General features: G+C 36.1%; 1 protein-coding gene across 6 annotated transcripts in view; it reads right to left on the bottom strand.

The window, feature by feature from the left end:
- Positions 1–25087, bottom strand: part of NBEA (neurobeachin) — a 513163-nt gene that overhangs the window by 53351 nt on the left and 434725 nt on the right. For all 6 annotated transcript variants that reach the window (XM_063332757.1, XM_063332720.1, XM_063332711.1 and 3 more), the window contains 3 exons: positions 23981–24121; positions 15563–15682; positions 4525–4677 (listed from right to left, as the gene is read on the bottom strand). In XM_063332757.1, the coding sequence (XP_063188827.1) occupies positions 4525–4677; positions 15563–15682; positions 23981–24121 (414 nt within the window). The remainder of the gene's footprint in view (positions 1–4524; positions 4678–15562; positions 15683–23980; positions 24122–25087) is intronic.

Genomic DNA, 25087 nt, shown 5'->3' with positions numbered 1-25087 from the left:
ACTATGCATGCTTCGGAATAGCCAGAGAACTGTACAAAAATGTAATCGGCAACAGAATAGCGCAAATAAATCATTTCAAAGACAGAAAGAAAATTCAATCTTAGTAACAGTTATGTAACAGGAACAGAATATGTATAACAAAACCAGGACACCGTTTAGTCTCTCAAAAATATAATTTATAGTAAATGCGTTTTACTCAACGCTGTAATTTGTAATTTAATATGTGCATAAACCTTAATGAAAATATCATTATAATTAACTTTGAATTACACAATCTTGCATCTTCTGTTTCAAAACTAAAGAACGCTTATTATAAAAGCTCTGCTTCAGTGTTTCGCAGTGGTGTTCCCTGCCTTGATTTAACATGCTTGACTTCCTGACTGAATCTGTTCTATTTCTGGCTCTCAGGACCGCTCTAAGTCTGTGGGGATTGAGAGGCTGAGTAGGACTACAGATGCACATCTGTGGAAGGTTTTATGCGTGGGTTGTTTTTTTTTTCCTGGTAAACTGGGAGATTATGATTGATGAGCCCAGCATTAGGGTAATGTTATCGGGGACACTTTCTGCCTCTGTCCTTTGTGCCACTGCCGAGGTCAGACCATAATCATGTTAGCATTGAACATAGTGCTTTATTAATGTTTCATGAGTGACTCCGTAGTAATCAGTCTGGCTTTGTATGGATAAATAAAACTGCTACAACAATCCCTGACGTATACACTGAGTGCTTTAGAAGCTACTGTAATAGGTCTTAAAAGTAACTTGACTGAATGTCTTTTCTGCTCTTTGTAATAAGTCTAATTTTCACAAGTTTAAAGGAATCTCTTTTGATGGAAAACCATTTCCACTTCCATTTCTGTGTTTAGTTAGAAGTGTAAAACACCCAGCTGAACAGTCAAATAAAACAACACTAAAACCCTGCCTGCCGTTTATTAATTTGCACTGAATTTTAGCAAAGCTTAACCAATTGATTACATTATGTTGATTTTTTTCACTGTGCCTCTGGGATGTTTTCCAGGCTGTTCTCTACTTGCTTTGGTAAGTATCAGGATAAAATGCTGAAATTCTTGCTGTTACTTAAAGGAAAAAGTTTACATTCATAAATGTGCAAGTAGATTGTATATAAGGATTTGTATTTACTCCCACATAAAATTATATATTGTATATGCCTGCAGCAAGCAAAAAATAAGTATGAACAGAAGAAAATATTGTCAGCTAGGGATAAACAAGATCCCGCTATACGTTACACAGTATCACACAGGATCCTTTCCACTGAAATGAAATGACTACTGCTGATTTCATTAGACAAGGGATCAGGATAACACTTACTCAAAATACGCCTCAGTTTTCTGTGGCTTTCCTGTAAACATGTACTCTACTCGCTTTGCTAAGTTGTAGAAATTCCAGGCTTGCACAGGCTTGCTGTATTTTACACGTCAGCACCACACCCAGGCTATTTTTTTTTCCTCCAGATAGATTCTTGTATAACAGCCAAAGCTTGTCCTGGGGATGACCTAACTGAATAATACATCTGCTGGCTGGTTCAAAACATGGAATCAGACGTTAGGTAGGGAATGTCGAACTTTCCAATCCCTTTATATTTGTTCCTTACTTTAGCCAGCCTAGTTCTAGAGACCAAAAAGAGACCATACTGGCAGTTTGCTGTATGAAAAAGTTTTACTGAAAAATTACGGCACATTCAAATTATTACATTTTCAAAATTTAATTCCATTACTTCTTACTACACATTCTGTCTGCATTTTCATGAAAGGGATTATCCTTCTTTAGCTACTTGCTACTTTATAATAAGCTTTATAAAAAACTATGCATACATCATGCTCTTTAAACATCCCAAAGATATTCACTTTGTTTCTAGTCTCTGAACTCCATCCAAATGTGAATACTTCCTCTGCCATCTAGTCACCCAGAAGTGAATCCAATATTCCAGGTGCAGTCTCAAAAGGACGATAGACAGGTAAAACTGTTTACATCCTCTGTGATGCAATGATTCTCCATAAATGGCATCAAAATACACTTACTTGTGGTGAATATAGAATTACAGAGTTTTATCTAATCTAATTGCTGCTCATTGTCACCCTTCCCTCGCTACTGCTCTATTTTTGGTACCATTTTTATTTCCAGACTTCTGCTTCCTATTCAATGTCTTTAATTCTTTCCTCCCAAGGTGATTTCCAGTGTAGTTTCTGCATTCAATTCAAATAAATCTATGCCTCTTTCTCCTGTTTTCTAGGCAATTCCCAACTTTACTATCATTTGTGAACTTCATCAGACTGCTCACTTGAAGATAGCATGTATCTGTGTAGAACTGAATTTTAACTACTGATCATGCTCTTCCTAAAAGTAGATGCTGGGATGAATAAAGACCATGCAGAAACTGCCTCCAGGCAAAACTGCATAATAACGGCGTGCTGCTGACATCTGTGGGGACAGGGGTGGAAGACAGTATAGGAAGGGTATGATACCTAAGTGAGATCATTTCTGATTTTAGAAATCTGCAAAGTGCTCAACTAGTTGAAGCCTGTAAATCTAAACCCACTCTAATCTTAACATCGGTTTGTCTGTCTCTCGGCAGTCTGAGCACACTTACACGTGTAGGGAATCAGTCCTTAGTGCTATTACAGCTGAATATTTAAAAGGTATTTCCAGCTTTTAACTATCAGCCTTTCTTTCTTGAAAGTATAGTCCTGAAGGGGCGTAAATGCTATACTCTAAATTCATGCAAGCAGCTGTTTTCTTCAACAGCACAAAAGTTCTCTGTAGAGAGCTCCTATGCTATTTTCTAAAAAAGCAGAAGTCGCACAAGAGAAATCAAATAACCAAAGCTAAAGCTTTTCTTGAAGTGATCTCTTATCACATACTGCTTTTTATCTGCCTATTAATCATTCCATCTTTGTGGAAAGGAAAGATGGAGAAAACACAATTTAGGATACAAGAAGGAACGTTCTTTATAAAATTTCCCAAAGGGAGTCATTAATATGCATCTCTCATTATATTCCCCAATGGATGGCAGCTTGTTTATCCTTTTTCACTAAGGTATCACACTTCTGTTCTTACAGACGTCAAAACTAACACCTCTTGGTCAACTTTAGTGTGCTTAATCCTGGGCCCAGGTCAGGTTTAGCCACAACCACAATCCTAAAAAGGGCTCTGTGCAGTGACATGCCACTCCAGAGACAGGTACCTGTGATTGCGCATCCCACACTAGAGAATGCTAATGCAACATCATGATCCTTTGAGGCCACCTCCTTCTTTGCTAGTAAAATTGCACTTGAATTTATTGACACCAGCTGTGTCAATTACTTGTTTTTAGAAAGAATGTTACAATATACGCAGCTATAAGAGAAATCAGCCAAGAAAAAGAAGGAAAATGTTGCTCAGCTTCTCCCTGCCAATGAAGGACTACTCCCTGGAACACATTTCTCATGCTTTTTGTAGTGCATTTCATATGTCTCAAGTGATGAGATTGCCATCACTTCCTTAGGAAACTGCTGAACATGTGTCAAACCATTTACTCCTCTAAATGGAGGACACTTCTAAATCATATACATCTAGGAATAGGTTTGTTTTTAGAATATTCTTCTATTCCTTTGAACTTCACATGGCTATTTTTTCTATCGACTCCTGGAGAACAAGTTCCTTTAAATAGGCAGTTCTTGAAACTAAATTGCCAAACCAATTAAAAGAAAATGAACACTGCTAGACTTACAATGCTACCACAAAAGCACTATAGGGAATAACGCACAAGGTGGACTGTATGGAAACCTGTAGCTTATTGAAAGTACAGTCCTGACTCCATAAGTAAGACAAGCAACCTGCATTTGAAGGAAGATCCATTTCCAGAACAGAACTGTAATTGAACTATTGCTGGCCAAAACATCAGAATACACCTTGCTTTTCCTACAAATGACTAGAAGCATGCGTACATATTAACTCTATCATTAATAAAATCATTATCTATCAAATTAAAGCAAAAAATATACAGCATAGATAAATGTTTTTCATGCTTAAATTCTGCAGACTTCATGGTGATTTACATCAGAGCAATTCTTCTGCAAAATTTCTTCAGAGACTGCAGTTGTTGACTTATGTTCACGTTTCTACACTTCCGATCTCTGATGAATAGGAAGTGCATACCTTCAGTTGAGTAAGGAATATAATATAACTTGCAAGATATCAGCATTTGTAATAACCTTTGTTTTTTGATGTAGAAGGTGGTGAAGAGGAACAGACTTAAACTTTTCAGGCTATCCTGTGCTGTCCAGCTCATGCCCATCTGATGCTTTCTCATGAGAGAGTAAATAACTGAATTTCATTTACCATGATTTGGGCACATGGAAGGAAAATCCATTGTAAAATAAAGGGTTCTGTCAAGCAAGACAGAATGCAAATTCTCCTTCACTTTTTTTTTTTTTTTTTTTTACCCTATAAATGTAGTTTTAAAGAGATTAAAAACAGTATTAGGTTAGCTTGAACTCCTTACTTAGGCTAAACTAAAAGGGAGCTTACCATCCTGTTGATACGGACAAAGTCTTCAGGCTTCTTGGCCCATGGAGGGAGATCAACATCATTCACAACAACTTCATCTTCCCTGATTCCTAGATTATAGCCATTACTGTTGACAAACATCTCTGGTAGGTAGTAAAACTCTGGAATCAACTCCTAGGAAGGAGAAATCACACAGTGAGACTTTATATTTATACAGAGATGATAAATGATGCTGCCAGAATCAGGCTCTGTTGTGGTACACATTAAAGCATTCCTGTTTTATTTATGTTTCTGTGCACTTGCTTAAGAAATTTTATAATCTGTTTCCTTGTCAGTCTTACAGTCAAACATATTTTTCATAATGGAATAGTCAATCTTTGTTTTTCCCATATCTGGTTTTTATGAAAAGCATAACTTTGGAAAAGCAGCGCATATCAATGAAGGAGACCTCTTCAGAATAACACATACAAGAAACAGCATGTTAAGCTTTTAATGCCATAAATATGTTGGATTTTATAATCACTATTTAACTGAACTACTTAAGAGGGGGAAAAAAAGTTGCTGATATAACACTGTCTTGATTTTACTTTCTCTATATTCTTTAATTGCATAAGAAAAGGTGGCAATTTGACTACCTATATAAAGAAAAAGAATTCAGGGTGAATTAATTTTTCTGCTGTAAGAAAAATTTAAAAATACACAGAGAAAAAAATGTCAGTACCACAAATGTCCTTAAAACAGAAATACATGATATTTAAACTGTGAACAATCAATAACCAGGTAGCAAAGATCATCTGCAGTGCATTAATACATTACAGATAAGTTAGGGTGTGAAGTTTTTCCCAATTTCCAGGATAGCTAAATAGAAATGCAATTTGACATAATAAATATCACCATTTGTTGCTCTCTATTATTTTATCAGTAAGTATTGAACTGCAATAACAAAAAAGCTTTAAAGCCCACTATCTCTTTACTAATATCCAGATATAGATTAAATTCACTGAATTACATTGTTAAAAGCACTATGGCATTCAGTTGTGTAACATGATCAAAACTGATGACACAGCACCTGAAACCTGAGTCTCTTTGTGGTCCTTTCAAAGGCTGCAGACATGTGAAGCGTAAAAAAAAAAATCACTGCAGACACAAACTTATCTAATTAAATCTGATCTGCAACTCCATAGAGAATAGAGCAGTTAAAGCATAGATGGTCCTTTCAAATTTATTCATTTAAAGAAAGAAAAAAAAAGAGAATATTTATGTTACAATTTTAAGTATGTTTAGGGAAGCAATTTACTTGCTTCTTTACATCATTTTTAATATACAACAAACAGCCTGAGTTCAGATTAGACTAAAATGCAGTGCAAATCAATACCTAACCAGTGCAAAACACTAACCAAGTGAGACATGCCTGAGCTTGAAGAGCTCATTATGAAATGAGCTGTAATTTCAAAAAGCCAAAAAAAATTTAAAAGTATTACATGCAGTAAATAATAAAAGAGCAGCTAGAACAAAGCCAAACTAGAAGCAATCCTGAATATCCTATAAGGTTAAAAGAAAAAACATTACTTTACTGACAATCTTAAGTTTGATTATATACTTCTAATTTACTCAGAGCATTTCTAAAAGAAAATTTTCCCCCTTTCCCCTAAACAGGATTCACTAACTCTGAGATATCTGAGGAAGTCCTTTGGTTTTCTCTAATGGAGCCCAAAGAAGAATGAACGATCCTCGCAGTTGGAGAAAATTAGACATTAATCTTTCTAGAGCTCAAGAAACTACTTCTAACTTGGGACTAAGAGCTGGCCACAACCCAACATGTGCTACCATACAAATCACTGACAAAGTAAGAGCATTGCCTTAAAGACAGGAAAAATTCATAAGGACCTCAAAGTGATGAAATATGATTAAATCAAAATTAAATTAAAAGTCAATATTAAAATGAAACAAAATTTATTAAAGAAAAAAAGTAAGCAACGTTTATTTCTATTCTGTAAAAAAGCCGTGAAACACAAACTACTGTTTTTAATTATTACCCTTTTTTTCCTCAACACGGTGGTGTACTAATATGTAACGTCAAATAGCAAGGAAGTTTTTGATTCTATCAAAGATAAGCTCTTAAATTTCCTTTTTCAGTTTTAAATGTCCTAGGATCTAATTGTGAACTTTTACATCTAACGTATCTGAAAGATTTGTGCTACCCAGAGACACGTCTAGTGTTTAACTGAAGTCTACTAACCTTCTGACTTCGGGGGTATCTTGAAACAAAGGGATTTAGGTCACTGAATATTTTTAAAGGTACTTCCACTTAGCAATTTTATCTTTGTTGCTATTTGCTTTCAGTGTAATTTAATGTTCCCTTGTCGGGTACAGCAGAAAGCATAAATAGAAATAGAATAAATAGAAAGCGTGTGATTAACTTTCTTCCTAAGATTTACTGTGTTGTATATGTTTAGTTTGACCTGTCTTATTCCTGCGCTCTGGAAACTAACCAGTGTCAGACTTCTAAATCCTTTTCAAATAACACTCTCTCTAGAACCCTAATCATTTCAGTTACACTTCTCCTGGTATTTTTTTTTTTTCAGTCAAAGTAATGAAACTAAACATAGTATTTAAAAAAAAATAAATTAATAAACCCACTGTGTTATGGTCTCAGAATTCTCTTCAACGTTATTTTTAGTGCAGCCTACAATTTTGTTTGCTTATTTGAGTACTATTTAGCATGAATTGAACCTTTTCTTGAGATATGAACAGTGTCGCATGTGACCTTTCCCAGATACTTACATATTTCCCATACTTTGCATTAACCATTCAGTTTTCTTTGGTAGCATTTGATATTCCTCTTGCAATTTTGCTGTCTCCGCTACTGACTAGACTAAGAAACCACAACACTTAAAAATAGCTCAGATAAATCCACCCCTTTCTCAGTGCTGGGGAATGAATGAATATGTACTAAAACACAGACCCATTATGAAATCTTGTGGCACCCTGTAAGTATGAACTTGCTAACATTTGGAAAAATCTTCAAAATGTGCACTCAGCTACTTCAAAGCATAGAAAATACAACTAATCCAGAGAAGCATGATAGAAAGGTTTGGTTTTCTGTGTTCACTGTTTATTCTGCTGTGAAAAAATGAAGAAGCTGTCTCTTCTACCTCATGCCAACGGCAGGCGCCGGGTGAGGATGGAAAGGCGAGCACTCCCTTCCCCAGGGCCCCTGGGCATGCTTCGCTAGGAGAAGTAGAAGCTGGGAGAAGCAGAGAGAGGAAGGATTAGCAAGGACAGAGCGGGCAGCAAGGACAGAGCCTGGGAGGTTGCTGGGAAAAGGAAGGACCAGACAGGAATGAACCTCAGCGGAGACAGCAAGATGACAACTGGGGCCCAGAGAGAATTGCTTTAACCAAGGAGCCACTGAAAGTTGAAAGAATGAACACAAGAATGAAGGAAAGGATAACACTAGCAAAGGCTAGAGTTATTTTCCAAACCTATTTACATTTTTCTCAGCCAGAGTTTGGATTTTCTCTGTTTCATAAGTGGGTGAGTGCCAGTTCATATTCTAACAAAGATTATGGTTAGAGAGAGACAGCTCTTTTTGTGCTTTTCATGTTAAGGATAGAGAACAGATACCTCAAATATCTAGCTGTTTCAGGGTCACATTTGGAGAGGTGACCTTGCCCATTCCTCTACTCCAGAAAAAGCTCAGTTATAACCTCTTTTCTGCCAGATACCTGTCTACCCTGTTGTTCCAGAATTTGAGTGACAGCAGCTCCACAATCCTTCCATCAAATGATTTCAGTATTCTTCACCTTAGGAAATTTTACCTAACACCTGGCCTGAAACTCACCTTACACAATCTAAGCCTATTTTCCCTTGTCCTAACTATCAATCCACCCCAGATACAGAGAACAAATTACTGTTTTCTCTTTGCATAGTTTATTGCGTTTGGAAAGCATTATTCTACCTGCTTTATAGCCTTTCAGCTCCAAAAAGATCAAATAAAGGACAATAATTTTACCTTCCGCATTGCTACATTGTTTAAGTTTTAGTTACAGATGTGTAAAATATTCTTTTAGTCTCCCCAAATTCCCTAGTAGAATTATTCCTGAACAGTGCATAACTTAATTTACTCCTATATATACTTTGGCCTTATTATATTTTGTCATATGTTCATCACACAGAAGCCAAAATAAATGTTTTTATCAACCTCTGTGGTCTTCAGATCAGAGATTAAAATTGCATACTTTTCTGACAGGATCTGCTATTTTTCATTCATTTTTATGCACGGCGTAATTTGCCGTGCAACATAGCTTCTTACAAATCACCAGCTTCATACTTTAGAAGGGTCATTGCGTAATTCACCCTGAAGATAGGAAAAAGGAGACTCAGAAATTAGCAGGGGGGGAAACGTATCTCAGGAATGGTATTTACACCAGGGGATGGGACACAGAGAACCTTCTGTCTCCCAATCTGCTTTCCACTTGACAGACGGAATAGTCGATAAGTGGATCCTTAAAAGTCCTATTGCACCTTCAGTGGGACTAGCGGTAAAAGGTCAATGCTAAGCCAGGTCTATGCAAAGGAATGCTTGTTTGAAGCTACCATGATTTTGAGGAGTTTATGATTCAAGCACAAATGTTCATGAAAGACAAATCTCAAAATGTTTTCTTCCTTTACTACAAACATTGAGTCAGCCAGTGTAAATCAAGACATAAAGGAAAACATCAAAAATAACAACATAAAAAAGCTTCCCCAGAAGTTACATCAGTTTGCAGGCATAAAATGAGGGAATGAAAATAAAAAAGACACAGAAGACCAATATTTTTTAAAAGTCTTGATATTTTTAAAATAGTCACAGGCCAATTAAGCATTTTAGGTGCATACTGTTAGTGTATACCATTCCGCTGATATAGAATTTTGCATTAACTGATACAATTCAGTAAATTTTATTGGTTTCTTTGCTCTTGCCAAAACATATCAAAGGTTCTAAATAAATCTTTCCGACTACATAACCTGTCATGGGTAATTTCTTACCACAATAAATATCTAGAGTTCAAAGAGTTAATAAAAATAGGGATTCTAGTGATCTAAATCTATTTGCAGTAATTTCTGTCTAGTTGTCCTTGACATTTCACAAGCTGGTAACCTCCTCTGCTCCCTTTCATTCACACTTCTAATAAGACAGGTTAGCTTTCTATCATTTAATAGTCAGCTACCTTTCAAACCGCCCGAGAAGCTTGGCTCCTCTCAGATGAAGAACGATGCAGTAAAGCTACTGAGGGGTGTAAAAAAAAAGGTAAAATGAATATTATAACAGACATTTCTCGTCTGTAAATGTGATCTCTAGTTTATTTTAATAGCTATACTAAAACCCCAAGGTATAGTTAACAGTATTATATGCCTTGTGTCTTCATATAAGAAAACATCCCCAAATGCATTTTCTAATTTACAAGCCTGTGACAAATCCAAGCTGCTGAGAAATTAAACTTTAAAAATATGTCTTGGGGTGATAGAGGACCACTATTAACACTATCATAATTGTACACCACTTGCATCAAATCTGACGTTTCTGCTTAATATGTTTTGCTAAGGGTATACCATTTTATGGCCTCCCAATGAAATCAAATCCAACCCAGACGTTTTCACTTTTCTAATATAATTCACTTCAGGGTTTTAAAGCTGCCATTTCTTTTTCTTTCTTTCTTTCTTTTCCTCCCAAAAGGTTGATCCCCTGGCATCCATTAATTCCACAAGAGCCTAGGACTGGGTCAACGAGTCAGTCAGGAGTACCTCCATTAACCGCGTTAATTCACACTAAGGCACCTTAATGACACTTTGTCAGAGCTACCTTTCTAACTTCTAAACACCCTATTCAAAAAGTAATATAACAAGTTTGAGAGGCATTAGGAAAGATTAGTGCCTGAACGGGAGGTTCTGGGGAAGTCAGTGTTACCAAAAGCTGGAGCCGGGGGGAGGTGTAAAGGAAAAAATGTGAAAGCTGACTGGCCAAGTTATGGTCATTTCCGGGTGACTTGCTTCCTCAAAGGTCACTCCGCGAACGTTCATTCTTCCTCCAGCTTGTACTGATTATCTCAAGAGAAGGTCGATGTTGATAAAGGGAGACACAATAAAATAAACTCTGTTATCCAGGTTCTCCCTTGTGTGTTACCACTCTAATACAGCACATACCGTATTAATTCTGTTTCATCCACTGTAGGTGAGCAGGTTTCTTTGAAAATCAACGAAAGCAGCCCAAATATATGGAACAAAAATGTCTAAGTAGATCCTTAATCATCTATTGAGCAATAATCTATCATCTGCTACATTTTTCAAAGGCGGTGTACCTTTTGCCACAATTCAAGATGTAGTAATTATGGCTTTTTTTTCAGACTGATCAAACTACTGCCACAGCCCTATTTTCATTAGCTCAGTATGAAACAATTTAGTTCTAGAGGAGACTACACATACGCAAAGAGAGAGAGAGCGAAGGAGGGAGGGGAAAAGGAGAAAGGGAGAAACAGAGAGGGAGAAGAATGTCACGCGTGTGAAAAAAGGAGACTGACGCACAGAATTGCAGCTTCCTAAAGAGATATACTGTCTTTTGCAAATGTCAGGTTTTTTAATTTTAATGCAGAAATTCTGAAAAGTGGTTTGGACGTTTCTTTTAAAACTACGTGGAGGCTGCAAAAGAACACTGTTGTGGGAAGTATCTGCATTGCTTAAAAATCTCAATTTACCAGTTAAAACTGATGTCCTTCAGGAGTGACTTAAGCACTTAAGAATAAAGCAACTCACAGTCGTCTTTCTTAAACAATAACTGATGAAAAAATCCTAATACAGATTTTATTTTCCTAAAAAAAATAATTTTAGAAAGATGTTTTTAATTAGACCTTGCTAGTAAAGACTTAAGGCAATTCATATCATTATTTAATATGGTAGTTGAAAGGAAAAATCATGGCCATCTTACAATAAACAGCATTGAAGAATGTCAGATTAATTCATTACACACTGTTTTTAAATTATTTCGTAACCTGTGCCACAGTAATTAATGAGATTAGTGAGATCAGAGATTAAATGTACTTAAAGCAGCTCAGATGAATTTCAAATATATGATAAGGAATACATGAATAATGAACACTTGTTATTCTTAACAGTTTTGAAAATTTTCTACTTTGATGGATAGTCCATATTCCAAACACCTAATATTTACTATGAAGAGTCCAAAAATCTCTAGGGTGGGAAAACAATTTACAGCATGTATATCGTGTGGGAATCCACACTGCCAAAGACCCCCATTTATTACTGTGTGTTCAGCCAGGAAGAAGCCACACAAATATGCAGAACACTTTGACAGAGAACACGCTTTAAGATTTTGTACTCACATGCAAGCTCTATACATCTTTTCTTTTGCTCTACTTTCTTGCGGGACCACTGTATAAATATTAGAAGCTGCCAGACAGACGAACATGAAGTTTCAAAGTCTTAGAGCTGAAGGTTTTTAACTGTGCAAGACAGAGGTTGCTGCTCTTAGGAGAGCAGGCAAAATGGGGAGGGATTTTTAGGGGGTTTCTGGTGGCTCCCCAAACCTCACTGCTTTTCCAGTCCCTGAAAGCTTGATTAAAATGCTTTAAAAGCCTGTAAGGCATTCCAAGCAGTAGCACAACTAATCTGAAAAAAATGGGGTATTTGTAGTATTAATAATAGTTCAGTTTCCCATCCTTTTGCAGAATGAACTCTGAGGCCTTAGGGAAGAGTTGGCCCTGATGTCGTGGCATTGAGAAATGCAGTTCATTAAGATCTTAAGCAACAAACAACAGCAACAATTAGCTGCTATACTCATTCTTGATTTATCGCTAAGAAACACAGACTCTACAAATGGAAAGGGCCTAAAGGGTCAACTAGCGCATCCTCTTGCCAATTCATGATTGTCCCTGACGCTTTTCCAGGGCTTTGCTAGTCTACGTTTCTAAGAAGCTCGAGAAATAGGGATTTTACTACTTCCCCTTGTGAGGATATTAAAATTCAGAGAATACTCAATTTTACTTTAACTTTTCATACTCTGTTGGTTAAGCAAGCATTTTTCAACTCTGATCCCTTTCCTCTGAGGTTTACCTCTTTGTTCCCTGACAAACAATTCTTCTCCCTTTCATATGTTTGCATATTTCATAGCATTTATGTTACTCTATCTTCACTTTTAGACATTAATTACCCCATATATACACACATTTTTCTTCCTCTATGCAACTCCTTAAATACATTTGCTGCTCTTCTTCTGGCTCCGTCCAGTTTGGGCATGTACTTCCACTAGCTAGTTCCCAGCAAAGGAAGCACTAAGAATTTGCTTTATCCAGCACGAATACATACCGAAAATTGAACGAGGGAAAACAAAAACTTGTGTTGTCCAAGAACATAAAGGCTCTGAAACTAATGACTAATCAGACTGTTTCAGGTAGAATTTAGATGCCATGAGATAGTCTAGTTGTTATAACGCCAAGCATATAGCTTCGGTCTCACTATAAGCTTTCTGCCATCCTGATGATCTTCAGGTTTCCTTGTTAAACTGAACACAAAACAGCAATGCATTAAAATATATTGCTTAGGATACTGAAGTGTACTTCAGTAGACTTATTCCAGTAGTGGTTTTGTATCAAAATATAATAAATTAATGTGATGATGTGATACATTGAATGCTGGTATTAAATACATCAAAAAATCTCGGGTAATTTCCACCCTTTTTTTTATTTTTTATTTTTTATTTAGATATCTTATAAACTTTTTCTATTTGCTTTAGCATCCTGTAGAGTTTTAGCTTGTTTTCAAATCTGCTCTTGTTTATCTATTTTTATCTTAGGCTGAGTCAACTCATAATAAATCAGTTCAAGGTTAATTTCTAAACCCACCTTCCCTGTATCTTCATTAATTAACAAAACCATATTTTAAACAGCATCTTTAATCCCTAAAGTATCCCTGAACAGACAGGTCAGGGATTATCTGGAGAAAACATTTATTGGCTAACATACCTCATCTGCGTCTCCCATATTAGATTTTCTGTAATGACTTAGATCCAAGTAGTATTTCTCTTTCTAATGGCGTAACAGAAATGTATGTATATCTAAATTTGACTCTAGGGCTCTATGGCAGACTCCCAAATGTATTCTAGAATACATTGACAGTCTTTTCCCCAATGTAACTCTGACCCTTAATTGTTACTATTTTATCCAAGTTACCCCCAACTCCCTTCTTTAAACTCAATGGCATTAAAGTACATAGCTTCCCCACATCTGCACCTTTTGCATTCCTTTTCTAAAGGTGAGTACCTGGTTTTGAGCATCTTTTTAATACTTGTTTTATTTTAATAACTTGGATTTTTTAAAATACAAATACATTTTGTAATGCAACTCTTATCCACCCAAAATTCCTGCATCCTTGCAATAGCTGGAAGCAGCAGTTTAAATTACACGACTTGGTTCACAGGAGTCCTTGTATTTTTACACAAATATTTTAGTTCTTTGTTTTCCTGATAACTCATTCGGTTGCTAGTTTAGGAACAATCCTTTCACTAATTATATACCCTAGTTGAATACCATCCCTCCGTCTGTCCACAGATATTTCTTTATCTTTTGCAATGCCTTCATGTATTTAGCTGCCTTCCTCCTGTGTACTAAAGCCAGACAAGAAGATTACAGTCACTTCCAACTGTCTTCCCTTATTCCTCAGTTTAAGGCTCTTATCTTTTGTTTCAGCCCCACTCCTAGGATGCCATTTTCCCAGATATTCTGGTGGAATTCCAGGAAAACCGGATTTCATTCAAAGGAAAAATCAAAATGTCAGCACTTTGAATTTGAAGAAATGGCTGCATTTCAAATATAGCAGATATTAACTTGAATTCCTTCCAACAGGTACGGAAATTTCCTTCGTTTTTCTTACAAAGGTAACAGTGATAGTGCTTAAAATACTATTGAGTTTGAGACGAGCATAAATAAACATGAAATAGGTTGTAAAAGGTTTAGGTTAATTTTTTTTCCTTTAAAGAGCATTTTCTCCCATATGTTAAGATGGCAGTACAATTTACAATTTGTTATTCTAACTGGAAACTGAATAATAACAACATGGTTTGTCCACATACACTTCTGAGACTGCTGGAATATTTACATAAACAGGAGATCTGGCATAAAAATAAATCAACGGACTTACATCTTTTGTCAATTTAAGTCAAAAATATAATGGTAATGTGACCTTGACTTTAGCATTTCCTCCTATGAGTGGCAGTATCAAAATAGAAGAAGGATAAATTCACTTTTAAATGAAGTTTAAAAAAAGAGCCATTAATGGTATACTGCAGCCTTTGCCTACCTCATGCAAAATGTGAAAATGAGAATCAAGAAAGGACCATATTATTCAAAATATCATTAGATTTTTGGTTTATTTCTGATAAGGTCCCATGTATATGAACAATAACCCTTTGTATTTAACAATAGGCAAGGAATAACAACAGTAAAATCACGCTGCTCTCCGGCTGTTTCTGTATATCGTGTAGAAGTTGTTTTAATCTAATGCGTATTGTTGCATAATATCCCCAGGCACAGTCAAGTAAAAGCTAAAGCTGTACAGAAAAGCCAACATTTTAAATGGGTCTTGTCATTAATGCTTTATTAATTGCCCCAGGCAATGCAAACCCAGAGCTAGGCAAGCTATAACAATATGACACTTTAAGGTCAAATCCAATTCCTGCTGTGTTTTATGGAGTGGGCCAAATATTGAGTTAACAGCAGGAAAGAACAATTTATTGGGCTTTTCTCCATCTCCTGATTATCTGATCTAAATTAGATCAGTTAGGTTGTTTTTCTCTAAAAACAAAACACCTTTTGTCCACTGAACTTCAAAGAATCTTTGAATGTTTCTGTTAGAACAATAGTCTTTAGTAACATCTACCTTTTATTTAAACTATACCTAGTGTGCTGAATATAAAGATATGAAATACAAAGCCTTATTTGTCCCTACATAAAACAAAATACCATAAATCAAAATGCACGTTTACCAATTTATTTAACGTATATGTTACCTTCACATCTGAGGTATCTCTTTGGCTGTTCCTCCAAGATCTGGCTACTGAAGAGAAGGTTCGATCTGGGTGGTCAAATTTGCCGTCATTTGCATTTAGAAAGAATGTTGTAAAGGGTTCCTGTAGTCAATGAAATGAAGATGGATTAAGAAAACAGTGGAAGGAATCATACAGCAAGTTTCTAAAGAAACCCAAATAAGTTTTGCAGATCAAAATACTTCATAAAGGCAGTATTAAAGAAAAATATGGCACCTCATAGTTATATCTGTACTGAATATCTTAGTACATTTATTGTCACTAAAACATTTTGCACACACAAATCTTGAGTTCTGCAGGAAAGGTTATTTTATATATTCACTCTTCTATAAGAATAATTACCTATCAGTGGCGGACCTATGTAGCTCAGTTCCAGTTCACAATGGCTGCCTACTTCACTGCAACCATCATAAACACCCTCTGTGTTATTTATATTACCATGCTTTGTTTACTCCTTGCAAGATGGTATGTCAAAATAAAATCTTAAAAAATCCCCCGTCTGGATTTTCCTTTTGTTTTCATTTAATTTAAAAGGCCTCAGGAGGTTCCATTCTGCCTCACGTTGGGCAGAATGGCTGTACGGTCATTATGAGGCTGACTATGGTTACAGGATATCTAGCTTTAACATTACTTTGGGGCAGAGGTACAGAGATAAAATATTTTTTTTGTTTTTACTTTTGTTAATTCTATCTGAATTACACACTCCCAATACTTACTAAATGGAAGCTCAAGTCTTACACAGTTTGGAGAACGCATTTTTATGTCACTGCATTCCACTGCAGGGGAAGGGTTAATGGGGGACCGAATCTTTAATTTGACAGCAGAACCTGAACACCGAGATCATTGCCAACCCCCTGGTTTTCCGCCACCACTCCATTAGCTCTCTGATTCAATTAATATTTGGCAATATGTCCACATGGGTGGAAGCTACTTCTTCCTCTTTGCCAAAGTCTGATGGGGAAAAGTGTCCCTTTTGTTAAATTCACACTCAAACTTATTTCTTTGCATCTTCTGATCATTTGGAAATTTCGTTAATCACGGCAGTTCATAATCACCAGATCATAATTCTTATGACAGTATTACCCATCTACTCTTTGAATTTTATTCTATATGTCCTCTGTTTCCTTTTCTGAAACTTTTGAACAAAGGAGGGAACTCCTCTATTAATAAAGAAATTTTGAGGGAATTATGTCACATTATACACATTGTGTTTAAATTTCCCAAGATTAAAGAGGACAAAGTAATTAATTTTCTGTAGCATTTAAGAGCAATTAAAATATACATAAGGAAAGCATGTATGCAAACGTAGTGCAAGAATCCAAAAAGAGGAGGAAAACAAAAGAGGGAATTCAGACTTCCGGAGACCATTATTTCTCTAATCTTTACTCCACATGCCTTCCCAATTAATCTTCTCTATCATACACAACATCAACACAGGCTACTTTCTTTCAAAGAAGAGAAAAACTCTAAATTTCTGTCTCTAAAGGAGAGGAATGGGATATCTCTCTTATTGTCATCATAGTACGCCAGTACCTTTGAAGCAGCTTAAGGGAACTGTTTATATTTGAACAAAGATTTTTTTGTTCTTTTTTTTTTAGCCAGGGACAGTATCTTAACTTTCAGTGTATGTCAGTGCAAATATGGAATAGTTTTCATTACAATAATGCAATTCTTTCCATTTCTTTTTTTCTCTTAAAACATTGAGGATTTCTATTAAAAAGATACATTCAAAAGAATACGTAACAATCTAAGAAATACAGTTTCATCAGTGCATTTACTCCCCTCAGAGAATCCTAGTACGTTAAATAGTTAACTAAAAAGAATGAAATTAAATAAAAAATAATCACAGTATCATTTCTCTTTGGAGGACCCTAACTCCCATTGCACAATGACTTTGTTTGCACTCGCGAATATTGAAAGAGTGTGTGGCAAGTGAGGAAGAGATTTATAATTTGAATACAATATTAAAATTTAACACCAGCTCTACTTGGTGAGCAGCATAAATGTATCACAATGAATTGCAATACTGAAAAGAAATTAAGTTTTTATATGCCTAGATTTTACAATGTTTCACATAGTGAATTTCATGTAAAACAGAAATGAAAAAGCGTAGGATTCAGACCCAGAGCTAGCAAACTGAAAAAAATATACACAGGAATTGGATTATATTAATTTACCCTAAAATTCTATTAATATTATAATTTTAACATTAAGTGTACATTACATTCTTCCAACATTAGAATTATTTGGTTTTTAACTAAATTCTCACCCTCCAATTCTCTGTATATATTTGCAATAGCAATCTTGGTAAATTATGCTATCTTTCTAGCTCAACTGTACTCAAAAACTTTATATGTTGTTGATCCGAGAACAAATAATTCTGTCTTCTACCAACACCAACCTGTCACTTTTTTTCTTTATAAGATACGCATAATTTGTTGTGAATATCATTGTGTGACTATGGGTCACTGCTGAGGTTCTGAAATCTGCAGCGGTTGATGGATTAAAAAAAAAAGGAGAAACCAGGAAAATGATGTAATTACAATAAATTATGTAAAAATATTAATCCAAAATTCCATGACAACATTATTTTAAGCATCTGAGACAAATATACAAAAGCAATAAAATTCATAATCAAGGATTAAACTTTTAATAGCTGAGCACTACAGGGTGCCCTATTATGCTCTCCTGCTATGACCTGTTGTGCCTATCTTTTTGGATTTTTAATCCTTAGCAGAAATGCAGAGCTTTCACTTGCATTATCTCAGACCTCTCACATAATTTTAAGGTAATTTTTATTCTCTGGAAAGTCAAGTGCTCATATTATATAAACACAATTCATATCTGTGTTCAATATACTCATTTAAATACTGTTATTCTATGATACCGATTACTGTCATTTCATGTAAAGGTTTTGTTGCTGTGAAAGCTATAAAGCTGCACAATGTTTTCATTATAACCCCATCTCACTCATTCCTAATATTCTGAATAAAATTCACGCCTTGTTCACTGCCAAAAAGAAGAGAGATTTCTGGGGTACTTGATTACAATGAATACAAGCTTGAGCTGTGGGAACAAGTCATTTTTCCATTCAACAGCACTTCTCTCCCTCCATCCCCCTTTTAACACTGCCTAGTGCCATTTGAATCATTTATGGTGGGAGAAGGGGAAAGAAGAGGAAGGGATGTGTCATTCTGAGACATCTCATGTCAAACAAAAATGTCTTCTCAGCCATTTGTAAGAGAGAAAAAGAAAGTATTTCTGGTTTTGTCAGAATGACGTACACCTTCTGTCTGATATATTTGTGACTCTCCTGCTCAAATCTACCAAATAGGAGACTCAGATTCACTTCTGTTTACAAGAAGATTTCAAGTCCTCCTCCCCTTTGAATCTCACTAAAAACTAGTTTTGGCTCAATCAGACCTGACTCACAATAAATTCAGGATTTCTTCCGCCTTGTACAAGTACTTAGTTATTGTAACAGAAATTAGAAACCGATTATTCTCCACATACTTCTTGACCACAACATTAAAGAATCACGCTCTCTAATACTGTTTCAATGACGATGTAACTGATTCATGCAAACACAGCTTCTTCAACAGCAACTACTGAGAGCATCCAATTGCACCTTAGAATCATAGAATCATAGAATCATTTAGGTTGGAAAAGACCCTTGGGATCATCGAGTACGACCATCAACCCCACTCTACAAAGTTCTCCCCTACACCATATCCCCTAACACTACATCTAAACGACTCTTAAACACATTCAGGGATGGTGACTCCACCACCTCCCTGGGCAGCCTATTCCAGTGTCTGACCACTTGTTCTGTGAAGAATTTTTTTCTAATGTCCAGCCTAAACCTACCCTGTTGCAGCTTGAACCCATTCCCTCTTGTTCTATCGTTAATTACCTGTGAGAAGAGACCAGCACCAACCTCTCTACAATGTCCTTTCAAGTAGTTGTAGAGAGTGATGAGGTCTCCCCTCAGCCTCCTCTTCCTCAAACTAAACAGTCCCAGCTCCTTCAGTCACTCCTCATAAGATTTATTCTCCAGGCCCTTCACCAGCTTCATTGCCCTCCTCTGCACTCGCTCCAGCACCTCGATATCTCTCTCATATTGAGGTGCCCAGAACTGGACACAATACTCAAGGTGTGGCCTCACCAGTGCTGAGTACAGGGGGACAATCACCTCCCTCCTTCTGCTGGTCACACTATTTCTAATACAAGCCAGGATGCCATTGGCCCTCTTGGCCACCCGGGCACACTGCTGGCTCATGTTCAGCCGCTTGTCAATTAGCCTATTTCACCTGAAAATGTGAAAGCAATGATGATATTCACATTCAAGACAGAATTAATTCTTCTGTTTTCTTCTATGTACTTTTCAGGCTGACATTCAGGTCACTGGGATAGATAGCATTCTGATGTAGGATTCTTTGTTTAAACCATTCTATCTGCTGCAACTCAGTACTACAGCCCACATGGAAAGGATGTAAAAAAAAATTACTCTTGAACCAGGTGGTAAGGTCACCTATCCATAAACTAAAAATATTTAATTTCAGTGATACAAAAATGAAACTGCATCAACAGAACAGTGCATCCCTTTCCAGAATACTTTTTATTCTGCTTGCTGGAGCAAACTTGTGGGTGATGTTGGCTCAGATTTCCTAAGGAATAAGTTGAATTTCTTGGGCTTAGATCTAAAGATGTGAGATGTGCAAAAATGTTTAACCATGGTTTGATTCCAGTAACACCTCAAAGGAGAGGAAAGCAATATTACACAAACAATGGTGTTCCCTGTTAGTTTCTGTCATCATTATTACCCTGACTGAACAATGCAGTAGACTTTCACATTCATTATGCATCTCTGTAAAGTAGTTACCTGGCCTTTAATAATCTACCTCTCAACTTAGAAAGCAAGCTGATCACTTTCAAGAAACAGTTGATTTTGGATATAAACCTAACATTTTTAGAGAACACGCAGGATTCATTTGTAACTATAGCATTAAAAATTTCTAGGCTGTGTCTCAGTTCATTTCTTGTGAAGCTAGTTAGAAGATTGTTTCCTGACCTTTCGGAATTCCAGTATTATGGAGTGGTCTGAAATGTACAATGGATTAGTTTAAATAAACATGTACAGGTTAATTAAGAATTATCATTTCAATTCACATATGAGTGTGTGCATGTATACACGTATGTGTGTGTGCAGGGGTCTGTACAGAAAGAGGATGTGTACATTATCTTGCTTTGGGAGAGTGTCAGGGTCAGGTGTATAACCCTCAAAAGTGACTGTAACCAATCTGATATACGGCTGGTGAGGCTGAACCATTGCTGATCCTGAAACTGCCTTCGTTTTCCTACTAGCGTTTTTACAGAACAGAATGGAGCACTCCTAGACTTGTACAACCAGCTCTCAGAAAATACAAACAGAAGCTCTGCAGAAGCACTAGTAGCCCATAACTTCACTTAAGGATTGCACTCTATTCTATCAAGTATAATAAAAGGCAGAAGAACAAAAAAATTAGTAATAAAGTAATTATAGTTGCTGTGATTATCAGTAGCTTCAACATATTCTATGCTAAGCCGCTGTCATGTTTTTGAAAACAAAATGAAATAGGTCAATTTTAAAGATGGATTTTTACTAGACGCTCTTAGTACACAAAAGAACTCAAGAGAGAATTGTATTACCAGTAAAAAATTTAATGACAAAACAGAGGCAGAGATTGATGATATCAAAATCAATTAAACAGGAGAGAACTGAGGCTAAGGCACAAAGTACTTTTTATAAAAGTAGACTGATACGTCAGATAAAGGAAAGCAAGAGAGGGAAATAGAAGGCAGTAGGGAGCAGATTATCACAGAATTGACTCAGAAATATGATATTACAAGCAAGGCTTTGAAGAGAACTGACAGGAACCAGATTGCATCTGTCAAAGCCAAAAAGCAAGATTCAAAAAAATTTTTAAGGTTTTGTGGCAATTACACAACTCTATATACACATACTTCAGAGTGGCTGAAACTTCCTTTCCTACTGCAACTACTGTTTCCTCCAGTACAAAGGTAGTTTCTCCCTCTGGATCCCCATTATCTTGGTTTATTCTGCTTCTGGCTAGACCATCTCATTCCCGTATACTTTTTGTCATAGCTATTTTGTTTGTTTGTTTGCTTGTTTGTTTTCATTCCATTTCTATCTTTTTTCTTTCCCTTTTCTTTTATTATTTGGTCTACAGAGTCTTCTCCCACAATTTCACTTTCCACTCCTCTCTTTCACTCTCAGTATGTTGTCATTTACTACGAAAAGCTCTACTGTAACACATCTCTTCCCTTGAATCTTCTCCAATCTCTTAAAAAACTGAAAGCATTCTTCTGTCTGAATCTCTGCATCTCTTATTGTCACCTTCTGCTTCCTGGACTAGACTGTAATTTACCTTTTAGAAAATGTTCTTACACAGTTCTTCACAAACTCATGCCAAAACACTAGCTCAAAAAATTTGCAAGCAAGAAATCCTACTTTAACTTCCAGAAATCTGATTTAGCCTAATCTATCAACTTCAATGGCATAATCTTCTCCCTTAGGATTTTTCATCCTTTATTTTGCAGCCAAAAATCTCTCTCTCAAGATCAGTATGACTTTATAAACCCCATAGCTATAATCTTTCACTGTCTCTATACGCATTTATTTTCAAATCTTTATTTTGTGTTTCCATACGCAGCCCTATCTGATCTCATGACGTTATCTTTTTTCCCTTTTCTGAGCTTTAAACTTTCCCCACATCTGCCTCCCTCTCGCTTCTGTTGTCTCCTCCCACTAGTGATTGCTTTTCTTTGCTGGTCACTCCTAATTAAATAATCTTTTAAATACCTATCTAGGTGTGCCCCATATTTAAATTCGCCATTTGTTGTTTTCACCTTCATGCCATCAGCAATCTCTTCCCTGGAAAGCGCTGCTTTTCCTTTTCTTCTCTGCTTTCTATTCTCACATATATGGCTTGCTCTAGCAAACATCATTTGTCAAGTCTATATTGCAAGGCCATCAAGACCTTGTTCTCTTGCTCTTTTAGGGCAGAAAAGAAAGAGGCAAGAACACCTACAATATTCCATAAACAACAGCAGTAAAAATGACACAGCATTAGCCTAATACAGGAAATGAATGCTCCTTGGTGTGTTGTACATTCAGCCTGTAAGCAGACTTTCAGGCCTACGGATTTGCTGACTAGCAAGGGGGCATCTTCTGTTGAATAGCAGCCAAAATTAATAGATAAACATGCAAATGAAACCACTGTTTTTAATATACTTTAAGGCAACAAAGAAGCACGTGTGAACCATAAAATGTATTCACAGTACATGAATAATTTAGCAACATTTAAAAGGAGTACAGTGATCACCCCATATAGGAGTGTAATCAACGTTTAGTTTCCCATGGGTTAAGAAGAAGTATATCCTGAACTCAGACACATGAATTCTTCCCTTCTGAGCAGAAAAGCAGAAAAACAAGACGTGCCTAAGGGAAGCTGAGATGAGTGAAAACTCAGTGAAAACCACTTTGTGCAGTCCTGCTTTGCTTGGTTGTGTGCGAAACATGCTTAGAATACACCCTACGCAACAGATTTGTATTGGCAGTGTCTAGTTTAAGTTTAGTAATTACATAGCGGCTCCATTTTTCATTAATTCAGGTTTTTCTGTGAAACCTTAAGTTTCTCATCAACACTCTTTTCTCTGTAATTCGTTGTCTTAACACAAATTGAATTCAGATTCATTCTACCTTTGCAGTTTGGCCCCCTTTCCTTAGATCTGATTTTGAGGATAGGATTTAAGCGTGAGGTTTCCAGAACTGAAATGGCAGTTTGAAGTTGGAATCTGCATTTTTACTTTTCTGAAAACTCTAAGTTATTAATTCATTGAGAAGCATAGTTCATTTGCATAAAATATTACTCCATACTGCTTTAATATAAAACTGGTTCTATAATTCTCCTCTCAATCCGACAGGGTTTAATGTGCTTTTTACAAGAGGTTTTTTTTTAATGTTGTATATATCTGTCCCTAGCTGAAAATAATAAAAGAATATATGAGTAGTATCAGCTTTCTGTATTGTCTATACACTTTTTTTAGATGGATTTAGTTTTAGATGGATTTTCTTCATTGTATGTGTCCCTACATCACCACAATTTTGTGTTCAAATATATTTCAGATTGTTTGGGTAGGAAGGAATCACTACAAATGAGTATACACAGTACACCTAGACAATTTCTGAGATCTTAAGGTAAGGAAGAACAGTGAGATTTTGATATAAAAGCACTTTCATCTAAAAAATCGTCGTGGTGGTGACAGAAGAGATGCTGTAGATAAAGATATTAATGAAAACCAGGATCCAGAAATACTTACAATACGAACAAGCCAAGCCAGCGTAGAAGTAGATGTAGAGTAGTGGGTGTTGTAATGATAAGGTGGAGTCTGATCATCTTCCCATGTCTCATACCGTTCTGCATAGAAGACTGCTCTCTTTGGGTTCAAAGCACCGATAGGCTACAAAGGGATGAGAGGTCAAATATATTATCAGCTGGAGGGCAGCCTGTCTGATACGTCACCGGTTAATTCTGCATTAAGATTCACTACATCAGAGACTCTGCAACCAAACTCATTCCATGCTGTAGTAATCCCTTCAGATTGCTGTAATCTTAGAATTTCTTTTCAAAGGCTTCGTGTACTAAAAGTCTTATGACTTTCCTTATTTTAATTGACAAATATAAGTGATCCACATCTGCAAACTTTCAAGACCTTCTTGAAATATGAGTTGTTTCCCAATTAATTCAATAACATTGTTCTGGAAATAGACTTCTAAAACTGCATTTTAAATGCATTGAGGCCAAACTAATATTTCTGTTGCTGTCATTCACCGTAATCACACAGCTAATGAAAACTGACTTTTGCTCACACAGGATACTTTGTAATGCGCCATTCATGATGAAAAGATTTCACGCGGAACTGCTGACGGTGTCTGGTGATCCTAAGCAGAAATACTTAAAAACCATGCGTAGTCCTGCAGGACTGGATCTACTTTCTGACTGAACAAAGCCAGGTTTTACTGAGTGAAACAAACAAGCTTTGTTCTTAAAAACAATAGAATTTGGAAATTATTCACAAATAGAAACTCCATTCTGAGCAGATTTAACAGACAATCTATACAAATTAGGTAGAACCAAAAGAAACATAAGTAGCAAGTAGTAGGAACCGTTGGTTTTGATGTGCCTACTTAGGGGAGAAATGCTTTTCTGTAATTTTTTTAGCCCACTTTATCTCAGAATTTTTTTTGCAAAATGCATTTGTTATTGTGTGATACAAAAGTCACTGGGATAAAGAAAATACGACACAAAGTAACTAAAATGTTGAGATAAATATGTAAGTGATCTTCAACCTGTTTTTCCAGATGAGATCTGGAAAGAATCTTAGCTTATATTTTACCTTTGTAGTAAGATTAACCAAACACACAGA

The sequence above is a fragment of the Chroicocephalus ridibundus genome, chromosome 1 (assembly GCF_963924245.1).
Source record: "Chroicocephalus ridibundus chromosome 1, bChrRid1.1, whole genome shotgun sequence".
NCBI lineage: Eukaryota > Metazoa > Chordata > Aves > Charadriiformes > Laridae > Chroicocephalus > Chroicocephalus ridibundus.
Note: the sequence above shows the minus strand (reverse complement) of the source record. Positions and strands in the feature narration are given on the sequence as shown.